The sequence below is a fragment of the Lepidochelys kempii genome, chromosome 15 (assembly GCF_965140265.1).
Source record: "Lepidochelys kempii isolate rLepKem1 chromosome 15, rLepKem1.hap2, whole genome shotgun sequence".
NCBI lineage: Eukaryota > Metazoa > Chordata > Testudines > Cheloniidae > Lepidochelys > Lepidochelys kempii.
In genome coordinates this window covers 28,147,317-28,172,234 of record NC_133270.1, presented here as the reverse complement: position 1 = coordinate 28,172,234, position 24,918 = coordinate 28,147,317, and the positions used below count along the sequence as shown (strand labels likewise).

At 40.6% G+C, this 24,918-nt stretch overlaps 1 protein-coding gene across 3 annotated transcripts in view; it reads right to left on the bottom strand.

The window, feature by feature from the left end:
• Window positions 1–1,259: 1,259 nt before the first annotated feature.
• The window catches only part of PTPN11 (protein tyrosine phosphatase non-receptor type 11), a 41,566-nt gene continuing 17,907 nt past the window's right edge, over window positions 1,260–24,918 (bottom strand). For 2 of the 3 annotated variants that reach the window (XM_073313353.1, XM_073313355.1), the window contains 10 exons: window positions 19,701–19,797; window positions 19,091–19,170; window positions 18,803–18,961; window positions 15,395–15,526; window positions 13,832–13,986; window positions 13,593–13,660; window positions 12,543–12,694; window positions 8,964–9,076; window positions 7,454–7,555; window positions 1,260–4,827 (listed from right to left, as the gene is read on the bottom strand). In XM_073313353.1, the coding sequence (XP_073169454.1) occupies window positions 7,483–7,555; window positions 8,964–9,076; window positions 12,543–12,694; window positions 13,593–13,660; window positions 13,832–13,986; window positions 15,395–15,526; window positions 18,803–18,961; window positions 19,091–19,170; window positions 19,701–19,797 (1,029 nt within the window). In that variant the 3' untranslated portion in view covers window positions 1,260–4,827; window positions 7,454–7,482. The remainder of the gene's footprint in view (window positions 4,828–7,453; window positions 7,556–8,963; window positions 9,077–12,542; window positions 12,695–13,592; window positions 13,661–13,831; window positions 13,987–15,394; window positions 15,527–18,802; window positions 18,962–19,090; window positions 19,171–19,700; window positions 19,798–24,918) is intronic. The other variant, XM_073313354.1, reaches the window with a different exon arrangement.

The following is a 24,918-nucleotide window of genomic DNA, read 5'->3' as shown; positions in this document are numbered from 1 at the left end:
TCAATATTGCAGGCTGCTTGGTTCTGGAGAGCCAACAATGGTAACAAAACACCGAGTAAGAGTTAGTTCCCAATTGCTTTTATGGTGTGATACTGCCTGGGTTGGTAGGTCTAAAATTAGACTGAGCTGCTGTATTTAGGCTTGGGGGCACGCATATCCTCTGCTCCACTCCAGGGAACAGGCAGAGCACTGGATTTTAAATGCACCCTGCTCCAAGTGCTTCAGAGATCCAAGGATTTCAATAGCTTTTGAAGGGCCGCAGCAGCAGCAGGCAGAAAGAAGCCTGAGGTGCAGCACAGCCCCTCCAAAAGCACCAGCACCTCCTCTGAATCACTGCGGGGTGCTGGCACACATCAGAGCCCTGCAGACGTGAGCGGTATAGTCGACATCTCTGCAAGAAACAAGGAAGCAGCTCGGAGAAGAAAACATCAGAAATAAATGAAAGCAGCAGCTTCCCTCCCTCTACAGTACTCAAATGAAGTTCCCCAAATACACAAAGGGAGGGGTGGGACCTCTGTTCTCTCTTCTCCTCCCCACTGAACTTTATATTCCCTTCTCCCTTTAAAAGGGTTCAGCAACACATTAAACATTCAGCTGGAGAGGAAGCTATTGCCCATCATGGCTTTAGGGATTTTCCCTGCACTATTTGAGTGCAAACAGCAGCAGATTTACACAGGTCCAGTCAACCAGGCACATGTCCACAAAGGGAGAGGAGGGAAACCAGACTCTCTTGTACATGTCCGATGAGGCACACAAAAAATCACAGGCCTCTGGAAGTTAAATGGATGAGTTGTACTGAGATAGAACTGAGTGTTTTGCTACAGGGCTATCCAATTTGCAGTGGGCAGTAAAAGCAGTGGGTTAATAACACTGAAATACCATATATTACAAAAGAAGCTTCGCTGTGCTCAAGCTGTTCTTGTGGGGAGCAAAGGCCCTCTACATAACACAGAGCTACACCATGGAGGGAGGCTGACTGGACTTAGATCAGAACCTCTTCCCAGTCTAGAGTGGGGTTACCTAACAAAAGAAACCTTGACTTTAATATAAGCGCTACAGAAAAAGAGTTGGAGTAATGGTCAAAAACCATCTTATAAGAAAAATTATTTTTATTCCTAATTTTTAACTCTGCTGTTTACAAATATGCTTTTATTCTGATAATATAACCTTGCAGCAATAAAAATCACAGCGCAGCTCAAAAAGCAGCTGAACTAACACCCATAAATACCATCAGGGAAAACAATGAACCACCACTAATATTTCTATACAGGATCTAGTCTTTTAATGTCACATTTTGACAATTGTAAATGATCTACAGAATGTATGTGGGCAAAAGGCAATAAGTGAGTCTTTTGAAACACTAAATGTATAATAAAACAGCGCATCATTATTAACATTTACATGATTCACATCAAATTGATGACATCCTAAATGTCCTCCTTTTAAAGGATAGAGATTTTCAATAAAATATTACATTTCATTTAATACTCTGGTACAATACTTCATACATTGCAGGAAAAAATAAATGTACGGTCTAGTCCACCTAATAAAGGATCTTTTTTTTCCATTAGCCTGTAGTACTGTAATAAAAAAATCACAATAGTGTCATAAATAACCAGGTCTGCAATTAATTACATGTTTTGCTATTTTAAAATGGAAAAAAAATAAAAATTAATTTGAAATAATGAAGTTATGAAAAAACTGTCCTAGTACCAACTGTTTGATCTATCCCATCCCTACAATGAAAAAGGAAACAAGCTGTATAGCTAGGATACAGCTAATGAAGTTGTATTTTTGAACACACATACCTCAAGAGAAAAAAAAAGTTTGGTCAATAGAAGAATTAATCAGTCCTAATAAAGGTTACCTGAAATTAAAGTGTGTGTTATAAAACATTCAGTAAATGAGGGTCTGCAGCAGATTCTTGCTGGCATACAATATTGTGCCTTCGGAATTGGTTTAAATTTCCCTTGTGGTATAAAGTCTTCTACAATAGAACACTTCAAAACTGTATCCCTTTTCCATTCCATTATTACAGCAATAGCTTGTACAGTGATGTTACATTCGTTTTTAAAAACCCACTAAAAATACTAAATGAAACCCAAGTATCCATTTTCCCCCTGTACCACAGAACATTTATATCTTTTGTTTGATTTGTAATAAAACAACCAATGTTTAAAATAATACTAAAAGAGAAAGACACACTAAAAGAGTTACCCCTCTGTCGGCTATGTTTGAAAGGCAGCTGGTTTGTAACTTGCAAGATCCCCCCCCTTTGGTTTTCAGCAGGGCCAGACACTTCAATGCAAAAGAAACAGCTTTCCCTAGCATACAATCTTTTGGAATCTTTTCTAATTTAAAAAAACAAAACAAAACACATTCATCCATCATGTGCTCTTTAAGATTAACACACATTCTAGACAAATGAGATTTCCCCAGTTCCAAGAACAAATAACTACAGAGCTGAGTTCCACAGACTTTAAATGCTATCTTATGATAGGCAACTTTATGCTGAATACATCACTATATTATTGGTTGCAGCCAATACAAGTCAATCTTTAGGACAAGTCACATTAGTGCAGTTCATAAGCTACTGCTTAGAGGATCTTCCTTTGAACTTTCATTTTGATATACACTATTTCTAATCCTGAACATGCACTCCATTTCCTCCTGATTTAAAACCTGGCAGCATCCAAGGAAATATAGCACCACATAATGCTACACAAAATTTTCGATTAACAGATATTTAGACTGTTATTGAATTACTCAATTCAAAATCACAACTTGGCAATTAAATGATCCCTATTTAACCTTTGCAGAAAACGTCAACATGATGAAACTGTACACGGAGGCTGGGGAAGGAAGGGGACATAAAGCAAATATTCTATTTGTGACTGAACGAACACAAGTAGATGAAAACGGACTATCCTTTCATCAAGCCATAAGAATTTTAGCTCTACAGAGGGTGCAAATATTAACGACTGTGCTATAGACAATGACATTAAGACACAAATATTATGGTGTGCTGGTGACAGGAGTTCCAGGACCAGAAGACAAAGAGGTATTATAACAAAGTACAAGAGGCAAAGTAACAAAGTTCAGCTTAAAGTTAAGATGCACCTTCATTCAGTTCAGACAAAACACAAAATGTGAAGCATTTGACATTGCAAAGCATTCTCAGGGAAAGCTAATGCAATCCCCACATCAATGTAGGGAACACAAATGCTGCACTAATTACATTCCAGGCTTTTGTGTAATTTCACTAATATGGCCAATAATGTAACTTCATCACTCCTGCACCCTCACTGCACATACAGCAATGCAGTGCAGAGATTACCATTATCTGCACACTCTAAATAAAAATGATGATAATTCCTCAATACTACCTGATGGCGTCACCACAATTCTCAGAACTCCACCAGCAGTGAGGGGAAAGATGCTGCTAAGACACCACTGGACTAAGACACTCCTCGAGCCCCATCCTGCCATGAGCACACACTCAGCTGCTATAGGCTCCAATGGGAGATCCAGATTCAGACAACAGGACAGGGCAAAGTTTCTTTCATGCAGGAAACTGAGAGGCGTTTACAGCCCTTCTTCTGCAGATGAAGAAACCCATGGCACTGGAACAGCATCTCTCACTGCTGACGTCACTCTGGGAGGATTTTGTTTCATTAATAACAATCAAAGAAGTGTTTTTAGAGATAGATGCAGTATTTTTTTTAATTAAAACATGACAGCAAATTGGATGTGGCTCTGAAAGGCACTTTAGGCAGAATGTTAATGAAACTCCTGCCTGATGAAACAGACCAGAACAAGAGGCTGTTGACTGGTACCTGCGCTGCCCTTTTCATTAAGGCAATTTTAGGTGATAGCTAGTTTCCATAGAGTCCTTTTCCCCAGGCTACCGCCATTAGTGTAAGGCCTTACTGAGAACCAGAAGGCCTAATAACTGTATTTTTTAAGACGGGGTTCGTCAGCCTAAGATAACAGCCTGCATAGGGGGTTACTAGTTTCATCGTTTTAATACGATGTCAAGGGTCATTGTGGAGCTTCCTAAAATGTCTCAACTCCACAGGTCAGAGCTCCTGCTTAGTAAATGAACACTGAAAAATTCACATCGGCAGCGTCCCCACAGCTGCTAGACAGCTGCCTTTTTTCTTTTTTCGACAGAGTGGCTGTAAATTGGTCTCTGGGGTACAGGTCGTCTAGAGAACGTTCTAGTCTGATACAAAGGGTACTTTTTGTAGTTACTCAAAAATAGCCCAGCCAGCAACTCAGCTGTCACAAAAAACACCTTCATCTCAAAGATTAACTGCTCCCCCCTGTCAAACTCAGACCAGGTTTGAAATGTATTAGGACTAATTTTATCATGTAGCTGACTATTAATGTGGGTGATCCACTGTCTTCGAACAATCAAGAATTGTTCCCATTAGTATTTTATTTTTATATAATCGGCTTCCCCACTCAAAAAAAATCCCCACAACTGCTCTGAGAAGAAATAATGCTAATAACCAGATTTTGAAACAAAAATGCTATTTGAAGGAAACGAACGCCAGTCTAACAGTTGGCTGGATTCACAATTAAGATTCTACAAAATATCTTTCTACATTGTAGAGAGGATTTCCTTTTTATTTGAAAAATGAGCAATTGTAAATCAGGTATTGGCGAGAAAGGATATTATGATCTTTAGATGGTCTTAAGTTTTGCTTATTATTGAAGGGTTAAACACCATAAATAAAAAGGTACCAAGCCTTCAAAGTTCACTCTTCATGTGAAGCTTGTTCCATCTCTTTCTTGACCTTTTTTAAAAAACAATATTCATTTCTGGGAAAGGGAAAAAAATTAAAAGCTCTTTAGAACCATATACTATAATAATTCATCATTCTGAATTTACATGGAAATACTTCATTTTGACACTTCACATAGAGGCATCCATCAGTTTAAAGAGATATAGTCTGGTCTTCTCCCAACTTTCATGTGGAGTGGCATATCCCACCTGTTCCATGTTTACTGTACAATTGTAAACATGTTCTGTCAAAGGGACAGTGACAGGTCTGAAGTCCTTTTTTAACACAAAAGGAAGAAGATTACCAACTTCTTAGTGCAGAAGCTGAAAGAATTAAGATCTAATTTACTTTTCACTATTTACGCTGTTCATTTTGCATTTCAGTTGGCTTGGACAACAAAAAAAAGTCTAAACTGTTAATTCTTGAAAGGGTCACCATAAGGTAGCTCTGGCCCAAAACGTAAGAATGCATCAAAAGAATATAGAAACCTAACTTTAGAATAAAGTTCACTTAAAACTTACATTCAAATTGCAATGTTTCCAATTGAGAACAACAGTAGTAGGCTAGTTTATGAGAACCAGAAAGAGTGAAACAAATATATCCAATTACATTTGACTGGGGAGCAGCCAAAAAATGATACGTATTTAAATATAGGTTTCAGAGTAACAGCCGTGTTAGTCTGCATTTGCAAAAAGAAAAGGAGTACTTGTGGCACCTTAGAGACTAAATTGGTTAGTCTCTAAGGTGCCACAAGTACTCCTTTTCTTTATTTAAATATAGTGTAAGACAAAATCCAAGTACTTATTTGAGTGATGGTAAGGGTTTAATTTAGTGATATTATATCAATAATAGGATGAAGACCCTTCACTTCCTACTCCAGAGCTTTGGCTCCAATCTGCCCTGAGCTGGCAATGACAAAGTCATTCGTATCCAATTGTGACCTGAAGTCAGTCAGTGGTTTCAGTCCAGTTTCTTGTGGACACCTGTCCACATCATACAAAGACAGTTGGCACTCTTCTGACAGTGTCAGTAAAGAGGCCAAGGATTAGACAGACTGCTGCCTTGTCTCTTTAGGTGGTCTTCAAGTCCCCTAGCGTAGGCCAGGATCAAAGCGTACTTCCAAAGCAGCATGGGCAAGCTTACATTGCAGCTGTCTATGTTGGATCTGTTCCAGAGATAGAATGTTTTAGTCTTCAGAACTGTCTATGTAATTTCTTCTGTAAGCCTGCAGTTCACTTAAATTTGAAGGAAGGAATTCCATTTCCAACACACAGAAGTCAGGCTATTCAGAGCAAAGACCAGAGATCAGAGCTAATATTCCATCTTGCTTATGAAGTTTGAAGACAAACTCCCATTGTAAGTTAAAATTGGTTTTAGTAGTTTAACTCCCTTGAGGGCTGAGTGGGTGGCAATACATAACTGAGAGGATTTTAAGATGTGTACTGTTCCCTGGTTGTAGGGAATACTAATTAGGGAGCTATTGAAATGTAGACACCAGAACAGGATATACTGCAAAAACCCATTAAACAGATCATCAGACCATGACTTATCTAACAAATGCCCAGTTTATGGACCACTTTCCAACTCTGATACGGGTTACAGTCTATTGGGTCGGGGTGGGTGCTGGGTCCTTTCTATGCCATAATGGCTCTGACAGACCATTACAATCAATCATATAAAGGCCGACATAAATCGTATATTTGCAGATTACTGGCCCAGCCACCTCTTCAAAGCAGAGGTGTTCTATCACATAAGCACATTAAACCCATATGCTAATATATTGTACAAAGTTTTAATTTAAGAAGTTTGAAAGTTCAATTATTCTCTGAAAGGGGGCTCCATGTACAAATGACCTCATGGACCCCCTATATTTATTCTATCACTGACCTCCAGAGTAAATTGGCTCAGATTACAAGTCCAAAATTATTCAATGTGATACAAAAGTGGCTGTTGTTGCAGACTCTCCCTGAAATCTAAAAGTTTATCTCATTCTTGCTTGCCTCTTACATTGGTGCCAAAAATAGAAATTCTCGTCAGAGGCAGAACAGCATCCACGCCACCCTCCCATAGCTGTATCAGCTCAGCAATGGGAACATGAGCATAAAACATTTTGAGTCAATAGATCAAAATGAGAGGATTTAAAAACACTTACAGCCCAATCCAGCAACGCTCACGAATACCCACAGACACAGTGAGTGCCACCGTCTCAATTCTGAAATGTATTTAATCCAAGAATCTTTTCTGTAGTGTGAGTTGGTTTAGCAGTTAAAGTTTCAGTAGATCCTGCAACCCTTGCTGACGTGCAATAATCAAAACCAATTTTAACTTATAATGGGAGTCTGCGTTCAAACTTTATAAGCAAGGTGGCATATTAGCTCTGATCTCTGGTCTTTGCTCTGAACGGTCTGACTTTTGTGTTGGAATTGGAATTCTTTCCATTAAGATCTGGCTCCGCTGGGTCCAAAATATTACCTTCCTCAATCAGTAAATCGAGTTGCTGTGAAAATGATGTTGAATACTTTAGCTGCTAAACCAACTGACACTATGGCAAAGATTCTTGGCTTAAATCCATTTCATGATTGAATTGTGATTATGTTAAAATATGCCATAGTGCAATAAAAGCAGCTTTCGGCCAGATCATACTAGAATTTTAATGCACATACCTTCCTTCGCGGGGAAGTTTCTGCACATCTCATCTGAAGCTTTTCTGCTGCTGCTGCATCAACCCCACGTTTTCATAGACTCTAGCACTGTCTTCTCTCATTCTAAAATGACAGATTTTTATAGGGAAAAAAGGTCAGGTTTACTACAAAATAAATACCTGTACACGATTCAATGAAGTTAGCTAATAACTTGTTCAATTCACTTCAAAGCACAGAGCATCTGGATTCAGAATATTGGCTGCATGACCCAGTCAATGGGGGCAGATTCTGTGACAACTCCACTCCATGCAAGCAGTGAAGTTGCCCACTTGAACATCAATACGGTTGCACAGAGTTAAGTCAGCACAAAACCTGGGACAGGCTGAAGTCAAGATTACAAGAGGGTGGCATCGCAATCTTATTACAATTCTAGTCACTGAGTAGGTTAACAAGAAAACCCAACACAGTAGGGAAACAGAATGACAAAGTATTAACGGATTTTCTCCTACCTTTCCGGCCAAGCTTTTGAGAACCAGGGGCCTTTTTCTTCACCACTGCACCCTCAAGTATGGAGGTATTAACCTTGGTGTCCTGGCTAAATTCTAACCTCGGTCACTGAATTCTTTCAATCTACATTTCCCCTAAGCTCAGATACCACAGTAATTGTCATCGTAGAAATACACAAAAGACAGACAGATCATTTCAATGGGGTATGGTATTCTTTACTTTCTGTCCTAAACTATTGTTAGGCAATACTGATGTATGCTTGCTAAACAGTTCCTCTATTCATTGGTGGTTGCAGGGACCCATGTACAATTTGTGCTCTATGAATAGAGCCGATATATTTTTCAGATCTAAGTGCTTCACACCCAAGATATCCTTTTCATATGTTTTAACCCAGGGATTCTCAACATTTTTCTTTCTGAGCCACCCCACTCTTCCAACGTGCTATAAAAACTCCACAGCCCACCTGTGCCACAACAACTGGTTTTCTACATATAAAACCCAGGGCCGGCATTGTGGGGTAACAAGCAGGGCAACTGACTGGGGCCCCTGGGAAGCTAAGTTGCTCAGGTTTTGGCTTCAGCCTCGGGTGCCAGTGCTCTGGGCCCCATGTTTCAGCCCCATGTGGTGGGACTTCGGCTTTCTGCCCTGGGCCCCAGCAAGTCTAACACTGGCCCTGCTTGGCGGACCCTCTGAAACCTGCTCGCGGGCCCCTCAGAGGCTCCCAAACCCCTGGTTGAGAACCACTGTTTATCACCAAGGCCCCACTTATGTCAAATGAAAAATCAGTGCATGATTGAAAAATTCCGTTTGTGAGGACACCAGAAAAAATTAATAAAGGACCCTGAAGTGAAAGTGAGTAGAGAAAGAGAGCAAGAGTTTGCTCAGGAAATTCCTCTTTGTTCTAGGATTAGAAATAAACTTTTACGAGGAAAACAGTCCACAATTTGACTCTCTATTGCCGGATCTGCTTGAATTCACAGGCATTTCAGAACTCACTTGTATACTTTGAGAAATTGCTACTTACTCTGGACAGGTTGGAGTCGGAGTGCATGGTGGAAGTGGGCTCTGATCCCCGCTTGTCTGGTCCGATAAAGAATATTTAATGTTCGTATATTCATGCCCTTTCCTCTTACTCTTCTGAAAAAGGGGAACACAAAAATTGAACAGGTTTAGAATGGTCAATGAAAACAGAACCCTACATTTTTAGAAGAGAAGAGAACAGATCTAAAGTTCAAGAAATTAAATATAAATTAGCCAAACCTACTTTTTTCCCAGAAAAGAGGTTTTTTATTTTATATAAAAGTTAAAGCCTGAAAGATTTCACTTCTGTCACTACAACATGCAGTCTGGATATTGCTAGAGGTAATCTATTGGCAGCTTTTGGTAAAAATCTTCACAGAATGCTCAAACCCTGCCTGCCTGCCCGCCCACCGCCCCCCGTCTCAAACCAGATGTGCCAACTTCATGAGTTCACACACGTGAATATGAACATGAATGTATTTTCTTCATCCAAACCTGGCAAAAAGATCCGCCCTTCATCGTACAGTAGGCAGTGTCAGCCAGTGGGTCTCTAGGGCAAATGGGCATCATTCTCCAGTTTAGGATAGACATTAACAATAGCTAAATATACACCAAAGTCAAGGTTTAAACGGTCAAGTACGAGTGCAAGCCCCACTCCAGACTTTTCCAAGGTGTATTCTTGAAGTGCTCAGACCAGCAGCACCTAATGATCCAATGAATCCTATGACTGAGATTTGCAAAGCATCTTAGGAGACTTGGGACAGGTCTACACTGAAAAAAATACATCCCCATACCTATGTCCCTCAGGGGTGTGAAAAAACCCTACCTGAGAGACGTAGCTAGGCCAACGTAATCCCCGGTGTAGACAGCACTAGGCTGATGGAAGAATTCTTCCGTAGGCCTAGCTACCGCCTTCGAGAGGATTAACCACAGCAACGGGAGAACCTCTCCCATTGCTGTCGTGAGCGCCTATGCGGAAGCACTGCAGCAGGGCAGCCGCAGCAATGCCACCATAGTGTTTTCAGTAAAGACATAGCCTTGGATTCCTAATTCCCATTAAGGCAATTCCGAAAACCTCAGCCTATCTTGCTATATGTAGCTGCCACTAGAAATGGGATGTTCTCTACCACTTCCGCCTCCCACCTTCTCCTGACAAATCACTTGGCAGGGACCACGAGTCAAAACTAAGTATTTAGTTGTTGTAACCTTCCAAAAATCAGATTTAAGGGGAATAAAGGTTCAGACGCTGCCCCAATTTTAGAATCTGTGAGGTTCACACCTCTCACCTAGACACAGCTAGTAAAGGTCAATTTTATGCTGCAGGCTAAAATTGGATTTTGAATTCTTCTAACCCTGTGATAAATGCCAATTCAACCGGCAGGCGTATCTTAAGTGTAAAAGCAGCAGAGAAGCAGAATCAGAGTCTGCTCTGTTCTTTGATCTGACTAAATTAGAGAAAACAAACCATGAAGATGTAAATCTGAGGCTTTTCTTCCTCTGACTTCGCTAATTCGTTATAATTATTTCTCCTATTTAGTTTAATTATTCCTACCACATTTCCATTATTCCTCATTAGAAATAATAACTCAAGTTACTTCAGTGTTATAAAAAAAAAAATTACTGCTTCCAAGAAGAAAATTAACCAAACAAGTTTACTTTGTAGTTTTCATATATCCAGAAGAGACAGGCAATATTTAACATGCTACTTGATTACATCGAGACTCCAGAGGCTCTCAATGCCGAAAGGAAACAGGGAAGATTTCTAGAGTAGAGCTGGGCAAACGACTCAACACATTTTCTGAATTAGGGCAAGAATAAGATACTGAACTTGCTTTTCTTTCCACAACTATTTTTTTGGGAGGGGAGGTTGTTCCACTGGCAGAAAGGATGACGGAAACAGTAAATTTCACCCCCCAAATAAACTGAAAATTGGGGACAGAAGACACTTAGCTGCTTCCTTCAGTCTACTGCTGCTCCCAACCCATTTCCATCCATTTTTGTTCTTCTCTCTCATTGCACATGTGGAGCACCATCAGGTCATCACAAGGCTGCTCAGGATCACATTAGCTTCCTACAAGAGCTTCAAAGGGCTTTTTAGTCCAAAACTAGAAGCACTATTACTGTATTAGAGTAAAGAAAAGCTTAGAATCCAGTTTAAGTCTTGTTACCATTTTAGCACAGTAGTATAAATTTTACATGACTACAGATTTAATCTGACCATCACAGGAGAGAGAGATTCCTCTGTTCTAGTATCAGATGCTATTTAAAGGCATTAGTTCCATTTATATTGGAACTAAAAACAAATGCCAAGAGACAGTAGAGGCAATTTAGTGAAGGGCTGCAAGTGTATTGAACAATATATAATATTTGAGGGTAAGAGCTTTGCAGAGAACTCCGTGCATTTTCAAACTTCAGTGAGCTTTAAGGCAAGGTAGGACAGAGTCATAAAAGAAAAATGTTTGAAGCGCCTGGGGACTCCTGTTCTGCAGGTGGTGATTAGGTGTGTAACAGATGGTGTGAATAGTCTTGGAAGAGGGAGAAAGATCAGTAGCTTTAGCTATATAATCGTTGCAGCAGTATGGAGAACTGCAGAGGAGAACAGCCCCTGCTGTTCCAGACAAGGCTAAGAACCCAGGATGGCAGTCATTTAGGGTAAGGATTGAAAGAATGAAAGAGCCAAGGAAGAAAAGGACAGAAAAAGAACGAACGCTCCATCACAACACAATATAAACAATCTGCAAAGGCATTTTGGGGAGGCTGGAGCTTTCCAGAGCAAGGAATACCTCCATGATTCCACTTTAACTAATCCTGAGCTGACCAACGCTCATTCCAATGCAGTCACTCTACCTTGTTCCGAGGGGGTCTGCTCTAAATGCTCTCTCTTCCTTGGCTATTCTGCTGCAATAACATTGGCTCCATTGTTTAAAAATATTTCTTTCCAAAGACTTAAACTAAGCCCAACATATCCACCTTTTAATCACTAAACACTTAAAACGTTAGACTTCCAAAACAGATGTTGCCGTGACTGCTGATCGAATACAATTACTACACGTCAAACAGAGATTTAATGGAGAGACTTGAAATAACTCTTGAAATCCAGGTTACATACAATGAAGCAGAAGGGAGTCTTCTTTATTAAGACTGAGAGTCTTACTTTTCATTCCTTACACATCCTAACCTAATCAGTGAAGTTAATAAGAGTTCTGAGTGCACTAGGAATGCAGGACTGGGCCAGAGATGTTGCTGCACCTTCCATGAAAATACTGGAGGTAGAAATAGTGATGGAGGAATCTTCTCCCACTCCTAGATGGCCGAAAACTAAGTGTTCTTACTACTTTAGAATTATCTAAATCCTTCAGTTTCAACAAGTCTTTTAAGATAGTGACTTGAAATAGATAGTAAAGCTCTTTGAATGAATAGTGTAATAGAACAAGCCTTTTCATGATATATATAATCAACATACAGTAGATATGCCTCAAAAAGTCAGACGGCAATAGGGCAATTCTGCTTGTTCCCATCATCGCAGCAAGCTCCTAATCAGAATCACTGCACAAAGACCGTGGTAGGTTTGCGACCAACATACCTGCTCCTCTTCAATTCTACGCTGTAGCGTTTCAATGTAGTGCTGTACTGCCATGTAAATAAATCTGTACTGTGCTTCTGTTTGAACCATCCCTGACCGCTGCGATCTCACCATCTGAATGGTCTTTGGAACATCAATATCACAGTCCACACCTAGAAGAGACCACCAGTGTTAGGGCAGCAGTGTAACACATGCTCTTTTTGTTTAATTGTCAACTCTTTGGGACAGAGACTCTGTTTCCCCTTGTGAATATAAAACACACAGCACATTTGGGCACTCCTGTAATAATGATTTGGTGTGGAAATCTAAGTTTGACAGCCTTGCTTAGCCATTTGTACATAAACTTGCAGTACTGTAAAGACAAGATATCAAGCTGTTCTGGAGGATGAAGGAACCGTCACTTTGTATTGCCATATTAGACTCCAAATGAAGTCACATCCAGTCTTCAGCTGAAAATGTTTATCATAATACAGAGGCACCAAGGTAAAGGTGGAATACTTGGAACTTAAAGAAAAAAAGTTCACTCCACCGTAGCTGAGAAAGGAGACAAGTGATAAGCAGCCTTCAGATCAGGAAAGGCCTTATATCAGTATAGTATTAACTTTATGTTGAGTTATATAAAGGGATATTAACATGGCATTGTCTGTCCACTATAACTTCAGAAGAAGACCTCACAATTTGCCCTTGCAAATAGGAAACCAAGATCATTAAAATGCTTTCGACAGCAAAGATGGCAAACCGTAGGTACAAATGGATAGTCGCAGAATAAAGGTGCTGGCAAAAATTGGGTATGCCAGCAAAAAAATATGGAATTTACAAAATCACTGTAGGTGAAATGCAAAATCCTCGTTCTGGGCTTTGGCCACCGGTCTGCCAACCTAACACCCTCCCATCCCTTTGGGGTCAATGGGAGCACATCTCAAAGGATGTGATTTGTGCCAGGCACAAACATACACTTTGCAGCTTCTTCCTGATCTTCACCAATTGTCTCCTTCTCACAGATAATGGCACTTTCACAGCACTTGTGAAGAAACTAAACTGGGGACCTACCTTTTTCTCGGATTATGTCAATAAGAATATCAATCACAATAAAAGTTCCTGTTCGTCCAATCCCAGCGCTGTCAAAAAAAAAATTAGGAAGTGATTATGGTTTCCTTTCTGAATAGGCAATAAAGTCAGAGTAGCCCAACCTAAATAAGTGTCCAGTATAAAGATGTACTGGACTTCCAGACGATGGTATTAAGAAGAAGCTTATTGCAGATGCTAGGAAATAAGTTGCATTATTGTACCTGCAATGCACCACAACAGGTCCTGAATCAGCGATGCTTTCTTGCTTGTGGTGGACTTCCTCTAAGAAGTCAAGGACACCACCAGGATCACTGGGTACTCCATGATCGGGCCAGGTTCTGAAGTGATATTGCCAGACTGTTCTCTCAGTGTTCCCCTGAAAAAGAGCCACCACCACACGTGTGGAAAAAATATATCAAGAGAAACCCAACCAAAAGCATCCATTTACTCAGGATGAATCAGTCTTGGTTTTAAAAAAGGAAAACACAACGGATCAAAAACTAAAAAGGCCATGCATTCCTCTTGATTACAGTAAACTTCTCTCTAGCCTCCCCAACACCCACACTGCTTCCTTCCACTCCAGATGAACACAGCCTCCACAATAGTTCTTCCTGGCCTGGCAATCTGACCATGCCATCTGCTTTCTTGAATCCCTTCATGGCTCCCTGCTTCTCTACTGCATCAATCTTTAGCTTCTTGTCCTCACCTTCAGGACTCTGCCCCCAACCTTGACCTGACCTAACCTAACTTCAGTGGGATGATCTGCATGCTTTCGTACTTGCTGAATCAAGGTCTTAGTCTCTTACCACGTTGTGCTCTCCTCCCACCCCACCCACCATTCATGGTCTCATTCTGCCAGTGACATCAGCCTAAGCAACCTGTTTGCTTATCCCTCAGCAGTTTTTGCACCTTTTTCCACCCTCTCCCCTACACATAGAATGCTCTGCCAACCTAACACCCTCCCATCCTTCAAATCCTTCCTTTGAGAGTCACTTCTAACACTTTCAAGAAAAGTCAGTTTCCTTCTCATTCATACGTAAGTCAAGCACGCCATGCACATGTTTCTGCTGCATAATCACATACAGTAACCACGGCTATCTCCTCCCTCACTGCCACCCCATCGGTATGCAGCTCCTTCGGTCACAGACTAAGCTCTTCAGGGCAACGACCCTGGGCTATATACCCAAACTTAGCATGCTTTTGCGTACTGCAGAATAAGTAAGAAAAATAAAACAGTAAAACAATTAAACCTGGCAATATGGCAGTAGTGAATTGCTCTGGTACTGGCGAACAGGAAGGCTCCCACATCAGGAGCAGACTAACAACAGTCATTGCACAGGTACCTTACGAATGAAGGTGATGCAAGGCACTCATACTATAGTGAAGGGGCACATGTGAGCACCTAAATAGATTGAAGGATGGTTTGGTTTGCACTTAAGGGCAAGATCACCTTAACTTCAGGTCTCCCAGTAAATCTACAGAGACATGTTCTCTGCTGAAGTGCTTAAATACTGGCTACAAGAATCTGGAGAATAAAGATATTATTCCAAGCTCAGAAGACCAAATTCCTTGACTTAGAACTCGAGCCTCAAAGAGGGGGACCGGGCTTGATTTATTAAAACTAAAAGCCTGTTCCTGGACTCTCTCTTTGTGGCCAATAGAAGGTTTAGTCCTTTCAGCAATTATTTTTTGCAGCCTAAATTAGAAGATGAATATTTGTTAGAAACTCTAAAGGACTAACCAAAAAAAAAAAGGGAAAAAAGAAAAGGTACTGACATACTTACCTGACCAACTTTAGAAAGTTTCAGTTCTCTTAGCGTATAGTCATGAGCTGCACTTTCCTTAACATTCCTAACACGCATAACCCCGTATTCCTTTAACGCATATTCATCAGGCCAGTATTTGACACACTTACTCTGGAAGATAGGACAAAAAAAAGTAATTACTACCTGATTTCATGGTCTATATAAATACAAAGTTCAGATAGTTACTAGCATGGTGCAGATTTGCTAAGACTAGCTTAACAGGCAAAGCTAGGTTTGCCTGTCTCACCCAAAGTCCATTCAGGGTGAATATTGCTTTTTCCTGTGCAAGATGGGGGAGAAAAGAGAATGTAAGAAAGCTCAGAGGGTCCAAGACAATAAGGATAGATTGGGGGAGGAGGGTTTGCTTTCTGGCACCATTCCTGATGATGTTAGCTTCAGCAGAGGACAAAAAAAAAACAAAAAAACCACATCACAGTGACAGCGAAGAGGAAAGCCTAGAAGCATATGACACACTCACCTCAGAAGTACTTTTAATACATGGAAAACTTCAAGTGGAATGCATTAACCTCACAAGTAGCTCTAAAACCTAATATTTAAAGCTAATTTTAACATAAGTCAAAGGAACGGGCCATTTTTGGAAGAAGTTTGTCCTTCACCTCATTTAGAAATCAGAGCACAGAAGGTTCACTGGGCTCTTCAGGTCATCCACCAAGCAATGAGGAATTGTTCTCCATGGGGTGCAGAATGCTGTCTCTGTTGCTATGTAAGCTTGGTTCAGAGTGCTCCACTTCCCTTGGAAGACTATTCTATAGTCTGTGATGATGTATTCCATATAAAAAGGAGCAAGTCCTCCAGAACCAAGTGAAACAGTAATAGGGAATAGCTAGATACAATAATTCTTGAGAACCTAAGAATGCAAGCCTAGTCCATCTGTAGTAGACAGAGACAGATTTTCTAGCAATATCAAACACAGACCACCCACAGATTGCTGTAGGGAACAACTTCTCCATAAATGTGCATCTGAAGGTCAATAATTTCACTGCCAAAACTCAACGGCAGATAGAAAACACAACAGAGGAAAGGATCTTGCTGCCAACATGAGAAGATATTATGCTGGATGCATAAACATTTGCCAGGATGCTTTGGATCTAAGCTTTGGTTTTTCTTTGTTTGTTTGTTTGTATTTTCTGCAAAAAGCACAAGCTGCCCTGAAACCCACATCTTGTATTTAAGCAGACAGAGATAACAATTTGCAGTTTTAATGCACAATCCTGAACAAGGAAGCAGCTGCTGGCATAAAGAGTCTCAACGGTAATGTGTAATCTTAAAGAGTCATCAGTGTGGGAAAGGGGATGCATTGTACATCAACTCAGTGGATCCCTTCCAAGACTGCATTATTTTAATTTGAGAGAGACAAGGTGGGGACAATTATTGAGAGAGAGAGAGAGAGAATTATTTTAATTCGTAATGATGTGCTTTAGTTTGCTTCTCCTACTGCATATTTTGCAGTCTTAAGAGTCCTAGATAGATCTGAGCCAGTTTCAGGATCCCCTACTGCCTGAAGCAAACTGTTCCTAAAGTCATCCTCTCTGAGAAAGATACTTCCCTCTACCTCCTGCATATCAAAAAGCACCTTGGCCTGAGGTGTCATATCCAATCAGGCCAGCAATCAGTGTCTACTGAAGAGAAAAGGCTGAAGCATCTCTCAAAAACCCTGGGCACATGATGCAGCACTTTAACAATCTGATTACTGAATCATTTTAAAGGGCTACGTCATTAGTGTGGAGAGCAGACCGGCACGATTGAGAGAGAGGTGCCAAGAAACTTGGGGAGTGTGCAGCAGAAGTGTTGACTGGTGGAACAAGGCGTGAAGCCTCTGCAAAATGGCTATTGCTAGAGCGGCAGCAGCATCTAGCAATCCTTTATGAAAGACAGAGCAAAAACTGAAAGTCAAGATGAGCCTGGCCCACTTGGTCAAACATCACAGAAGTTACAGGATCCCGAGAGTGCTCTGAAGCAGGACTCCTTTGAAGCCACCCAAAATCTCTTAATTTTGTTCCAGGAGTGAAGAAGCCAAGGCACAGCTCCTTCCAATGGGCCAGCTGGTCTTTCTTCACTGCACTCTGTACAGAGGGAACCTGTCACATAGTCCTTCATCAAGCCACCCCGGGAGAGGTATTGATTTTTATTTTTTTTTTAAATGAAGGGCAGGCAGGATTTTAACAACTCAGAAGTCAAAACCAGTTGCTAACCCACAGCCCTGTTGATGACAGGCTGGAGACTTTAAGGTGGAGGGAAATGCCAACAAAAACTACAAATATCCAGCTTCTGTACTAAGGGTATTAAAATTCCTCATTATTTTATATGGTCAAGCAAAGGAAAAAACATTGTCAATTATTTGTTACATAAGAGAGTACTAGCTATCTTCTTACTCAGCCTTCTTCCAGGCCCTCATCATGCTGAGTGAAAGGATATTTTCTTTTTACTGAAGACATGAGGTATAAGATTCAAACACAAAGTATCATATTCACAAAGAGAGAGAGGAAAGAATGCAGAAAAGGCACAGAAATTACAAGAACAAGTACAGACTATCAGCAAAAGTGTTTGCAAAAATCCAAGGCAAAGGACACCTGAGAGAGAAAACCAGGCTGCACACAAGTAGTGGGGTACTATTGTTACACTCTGTCAAGATTTCTGAGCCATTTCTCTTTCTTCTGTTTCCCTTCATCCACCTACCCACATGACAAGTTTAGGATCCAGAAACAGAGTAAGATCGCAGGACGGGGGAACAAATGAGATCTCTCTGCATTTAAAAGAAACAAGATGAAGTTCTGGGATACATAGCTGTAAAAGTTCTCTTTCAAAGTAACAAACATGCTGGTATTGCCTGAGCAGTTCAACCCTAGTGATCTGTGAGTCTCTAGTGAGCGAGCAGCTGTGCTCACGCAGAACATGGCTTGCAGACGGCACTTGGAGGCAGAAGACAGGATGTTAGAAATAAAAGTGCTAAATCATTCCTGCTTTGGGCTTGATACCAATAAGCAGCAATATTTCAGGTTCAAGCACACAGCATTAACTCCCTTACAGCGTATAGTCTGCCAGCCTGGCTGCACCAGTTCCTTCACTGTCCCCTCCCCTTAAGTAACTTTGCAGTAAGTAAACTCATGTAAGGCAGCTGTCACTTAGTCAGCCTTTATTAAACAAGAGCTTGATCCTGTAAGACGAGTGTGCCCCTTGATTCCAGTTGCTATCAGCGAGAGGAGAGGGCACTCTGCATCTTGCAGATCAGGGCCTGGGTCTCCAATGGCAGCTGCACCATGTCACCATTTTTAAGCTTGTAAGTCAACATGACTGAAGTCTGGTTAATCCTTACTTGTGTTAAAACTTAATGACTTTTACCGGGGTCCACCCAAGGTTCCATTTTACCTTTCCTCTTTCGACTTCTTTTGTTGTCATAACAATAACGCGAGAGTTCTCCTGGAATACCATTCTCCAGAAGTCATTCACTGTGTTCTGCAGGCAGCCTTGAGTAGCGATGTAACTTTTTTTTGGCTTTGAATTGTTGCATTTACTTTCAAATTCAGGCTAAAGATCAAAACAAATATCAGTGAATGATGTGATCTTAAAATAATTTTAATTTGTTTTTAGGAGGGGATACAATAGCAAGCATGCTCTGTGCCAGTGACAGATTGAAGGAGGCAATAACACACTTACCATAATAATATTAGCATTGATATAATCTGAAACTGGTTCATTTGGATCTCCATCATGTAGAACAACTCTGGTATGATCAACTAGAGGAAGGATAAGTAAACAGCATGTTAAACTGCTGCATTCTGTGATTGCTAACTAGCCAACTTGTAATTGGTTCCTTAGTACCAAACAAACAAACTACATAAAGGCCAACTTTTGCACGTACTTGACTACTTACCATTTCTAATAGCTAAGAAAATGGCCAGATGACTCAACCTTTCCTCTCTCCCTGCTCCCTAGGACAATTTCAAATTTCCGAAGAAATTAAAATCAAACATCAAGTTGTTTGTGTTCTCTTATTTAGTCAGTGCTTCATATTTGTAATTAATCTGAATATGAGATATATAAAAAGTATATATAATTATTCTGTCCTGCACCACTACAGCACAAATTAATCCTCAAACTTACTGAGCACTAGTGCTGATCACTGAGCAGTAGTTTAGCTTGTTGGTGTTTTAATAGAAGAGCACTGTACTACTGGCCAATAATTATTAGCTTCCCCATGAAAGGATCCGTGAGAGTACCAGCCCAATGTTAACAGTGAAACAAGAAAAAAGTGAATACTACTTACAAGGTAAAATGTTTTTGTATCTATTTTTGTTTTTGCTTTCTTGCCGTTGACCCTCTTTACGACTATATAGAAGTTTGCATTCTTGCTGTTGTAAAGTCTAGATGAAAAGGGCACAAACAGCTGGTTTCACTAAAACTTGCACCACACTGGGAATGATGAGACAGAGCACACACAACAGTGGCTGTAGAGAAAAATCTGACATTTGACTATCACATTAGACATCATTAGAAAAATGAAATCTCATGAGTCAGCATTCAAGTTGGTTTAATAAGCTTGGTTCAAAGGGTTAAACACACTGAATTAGGAAATTCAAAACAGCAGCGTTACTAGAAATAATATGTGATGGCTTTGAAGGCAAAAGCTTATGTATGGAATCCAAACTTTTGTAAGTCAAGTAACCATTGCAGCAGTAAGTTTCCATTCTCTTGCTTTGAGGCAGGTATCTCCATGTACAGGTTGGTCTTTTTTAAATTCAACTTCCTATGGAACTTTATATACAGAAACAATATTTGGTTACATAAACCTGGCATAGAATTTGTTGGTTTTTTTTAAATGCAGAAGTTTGGCAGTCTGAAGGAAACAACAAGCCAACTGCAAAATGAAAGTGAACGCCTGAAAGTGAACAGACTGAACCATGGGCCAGATCCTCCAAGTGTTAAATCTTCTGGCTAGATTTCTAACTTAAGGTAAGCATTAAAACATGATCACCTCAAGTCTAATTCCTAAAATCCACTATTTAGTGGTAACATGTTACAAAGAATTCAGAAATGAAGGAGTCTGCCCATATGTGGCCATTCAGCATTTAAACAATTAAGTTAAGGGACCTCCCAAAGCATACTCAAAGAACTTGTGTCATCATATGAAGCAAGAAGCTGGGCTGGCATTTTCCAAGCAGTTTAACCAGAGAATCGCAAATGCTTTTACAAATGGTAACTAAGCTTCATAACACACCAGTGACATAGTCATGCCCATTTTGCAGATGGAAAGAATAGGCAGAGAATGATTTAAAGGGACTTGCCCAAAATCACAGACACTGGCAAAGCCCAGAAGAAAATCCAGGAATCTCAATTTAAAGTCCACAGCTAACAAACAGCTAGTTATTGTTTCCTAGGCAGTGACTCACAAAGGGGTAGGAAATGTAGTCTAGGGGACTGAGCAGAGAAATGGGACCCAAGGAGCACCAAGTTCTAACCCAGTTTCTGATATGGACTCACTGCAGGACACAGAGAAAGTCTTAAGAAGTAAGGGGCAATCCCTACCACCTCAGACAGAGTTGGGAGTACCAATCAATGTTCACACTGCTTTGAAGGGAAAGTGCCAATACAATTAAAGCAAACAAAAGAGAGATGCTTCCCCCGCCCCTGCAATGACATGAAAAAAGAACTGAGCATTTCGCTCAGACGATACTAGATTTTTGCTAGAGTAGCTGCCTACATTAAGAAGGAAATTAAACATAGGGTGGATTAAGGAGTGGAGGTCCTCAAGGAAAAAGCGTGGGGGTGGGGGAGGGGGGGAGAGAAGCCAAGCAGAGTTTCTGCCAAGTAGGTCTGAAGAACAGAGCCACAGATCATTGGGGGTTGGTCTGAACCCTCCTTCTAAGATTTAAAACTAAACATAAAGACACTTGCTTATATTTCTCCCAGCTGCTGAGTTAAAGGGAGGAGAGAAAGTCTGCTTAGCAGTCTGGTACTACTTTTAATGCTGCTAATAATTAACTATTAGAGAGACAAAGTGGGCAATGTATTATTTTTTATTGGATCAACTTCCATTGGTGAAAAGACAAGCTTTCGAGCTACACAGAACTCTTCTTGAGATATTACCTCACCCACCTTATCCCTCCAATATCCTGAGACCAACACGGCTACAACACTGCAAACAACAATTAACTTTGGTAACCATTTGAGCTCTATAAAGATAGTGTGGCACTTTGTGATCTGGACTTCTCTACCTGAACTGGATTCCTTCGGGCCCTATTTGGCTTTCTTCCTCCACTTCCGGCACTACCAATATGTAGCAATATTGCTGGGAAGTGCCAGAGACAAGCTGCCAGAGATTATATTGCATTGCCACAACACAAGCTTTCAAGAAGAGGAGTGGATTCTTGTAAGCAACAGCCAGGCAAATCCTAAATAACGAGGGAAGATTGCAGGGGGGAGTGTTAAGAGAAAAACTAACAAAGACCCTCTATAAGCAACTCTAGATGAAAACTAGAAGGCGATAAGAAGAAACATCCTTAAAATAAATATTACAGACTTGCTACAAACTATTCTCTCATCTCAATGCATGCCATACTAGAATAAAAATAATCAAGGCAGACATGTGCTACAATAGGACCAGAGAGCAAAATTAGCCCCCAGAGCAGTAACAGGACTTACACTTTTGCATGAAAAGTGCTATATATGCTTAACCTTAAGGAAGCCTTGAGGGAGGCAAGTATTATCATCCCCTTTTCACAGATGGAAAAAATGGTGACATAGCAAAAGTGAGCAGAAGGATGGTCCTGTGGCGTTGGGAAACCTGGATTCAATTCCCCACTCCAGCACAAAACTCCTATGTTATCTTGGACAAGACACTGAGCCTCTCTGCCCTTCAGTTTCCCCATCTTTAGAATCCAGATGGGATCTCTGTAGTGAAGTTGTGATTCTTAATGTTTGCAACATGCCAAGAACAGAAGATGCTCTATTAGTACAAAGGAGTAGTAGCAGTAATAATTTATGGTGCAAAGTTCTACAGAAGGTTCACTTCAGCTGATAACATGTGCCTGGCATAATGCAAGATTCTTCAGGGGCTTGGATAAGCCGATTACGCTGAACACCTAGTGTCTAAGTAGCACTTTGACGCTACTGTCACTGCACATTGAATTGTGTCCATTTTATTATCTGCAAACAAAATTTGCCCCCGGGTTCTTTCAGCATGGGATTCAAACAGGAAAGACTACAAACATGTCCTTGCTTCATACAATTCATTATTATTGCTCTGTGCATCCCTGAGGAGAGACCCATAAGCAGCAGTGACTTGTAGCTAGCCCATTAAAGTTGTACGTAGTATGATAATAAATCTGGTTGCAATTATAAATGAAGGTTCTCAATTCACTATACCATCCAAGCACTAAATTCACCAAAAAGCCTTTTTTCAGAAGCAAAAGAATAAAGAATGCTGCCAACATCTCTATCCAGTAGTTGACAGGAAAACAGGGATTACATCCTTAAATATACTTAAAGAGAAAGTAATTTATAAGCACCATCTGGGTAGTAAGACCATAAATGGCACAAGCAGAGTTTCATGGACATCCTAGAGTCTTCCACAGAGATAGACAACTAATGGCTGTCAGAGCTGAATTAAACAGCAACATGAACATTTTATAAGATGGTTTCATTTCAGAGACCACCATATGACACTGTAAAGAGACATTTAGGATTAACAGAGCAATTTCCAAAAAGGCAGTGAAGGTGAAAAGAAGGAGGGATAAAATAGCTCACAATAAAGATTTTCTGGTTTTATAACTTTTTCCCTTTCCATAAGTTTTTGGCCTGGTGAATATATGTATTCAGGAAAGTCAGCGCATTTATCTACCCCATTTCTCCAAGGGCCAGCCACAATGAATCAGCTACATTACGAGTTTCTCTCCCAGTACTCCACCAGGCCACAAATCATCTCAGGCCAGGCCAGAAGGGGAAGCAAGAGGCACACTGACAGTGCTAGCTCTATGGTTACATAGATGATATACAACACATTCAGAAGGACACTGTATGGGAATGCTTAGCCCTCTGGATACATTACATTACACCCCTCCTGCACCAGTACTGACACACAGGGTGGAAACCAGTCTCTTCCATTCCTGGGCAGCACATAATACCACCACCAAAATCATTTAATCAGCCAGCACCACCTACAACAGGGAGAGGAGGAGGGAAATCAAGAATCGCTTTGGGACCTTTGCTAGTGAAGTCTGAGTACTGGAATGGTAAACTCAGAGTCCCCGGGAAAGGATGAGAACTGCAACACTCGTTTTTGTTCTTCAGCCAGATTGAAAAGCCAATTTATTGTGGGTTCAAACCAAGTCATGTAGCTGTCACATGCAACACAGTTTAAATGCCACGATATGGCAGCTATTAAAGTATACCACTGACCACGGTTTCTGCAGACATGCTCTTGTTCACATCCACGTGGAAAATTTAGCTAGAGCAGAATGTGGCTGCTTGCCTGCTTTGTGGAGCATATTTGCCTGTTCTGTATGGAAGCCAATGAATGCTAGTTTGATACACAGACCCTTATATCTCCTGGGCCCTTGTTATCCAAGGCTGCAATCCTTTCTCTCCACCGTCCCTCATTACAGTGATCAGCTGAGATAATTCTATTGACAGTCCCTTTTCTGACCTCAGAGGGCAGAAAATTCGTGGGAAGAGGAGACACTCAACTCTGAAAGAATGGTGACCAGAAACTCTGTTTCCTTCTTCCTCTCGCCTTTGTCTGATCAAGACCAAGAGACTGTTTATTTCACTCTCATGTTGGTAGAGAACAATTTCCTACCTCAGCTAGTGATGCTCCTTTGTGCTTTTCATTTAAGTCTCCCATGATGCCCAGCTGGCTGAATAATAATCATAAGGACTTTATTCAGCTAATGAATGCATTTGCAAATATATCCTCATCTGACAATAGTTATGCTCCCCACCCACTCTCAAACCCCTACAGTGTGCAAGAAGTTTCTCAAACAGTATTATGCAGCCGGAACCGGCCTTTTTATAAAAGAAGTTGACATCACAGGATTCCTTGATTTCCTGTCTCCATCTGCTGGTGGTATAATATATATTCCGTAATCAGTTAAAGAAATTCTTCACTATAAACCTGTCTTATGGGAACCACTTCACTATATTTACACCAGGGCCTTTAGAAAGGGCTATCATCTTCATTCTTTTCCTGAATCACTCCAGTTAGTAGAGAAAGTTTCGGAGCCAGGAGTATCTCACTGTGGTTTGGAATATGGTATACCATGGTTGTATTTAACGTTTCTTCCATTTGAGGGGGAAAATAAGGAATACTGTTGAAACTGGTAATTTACGTACAGAGAAGCACTCAAATCAATAGGTTTTGTTTGTTTGTTTTTTTAAAGGAAGAAACCAGCACCAGATGCTATTAAAAATGTAGAAGGTACATACAATATCGCATGGAGAGGAGGAGGTGTCCCCCTTACTCCCTTTCTGGTAAGATGACGGTAATG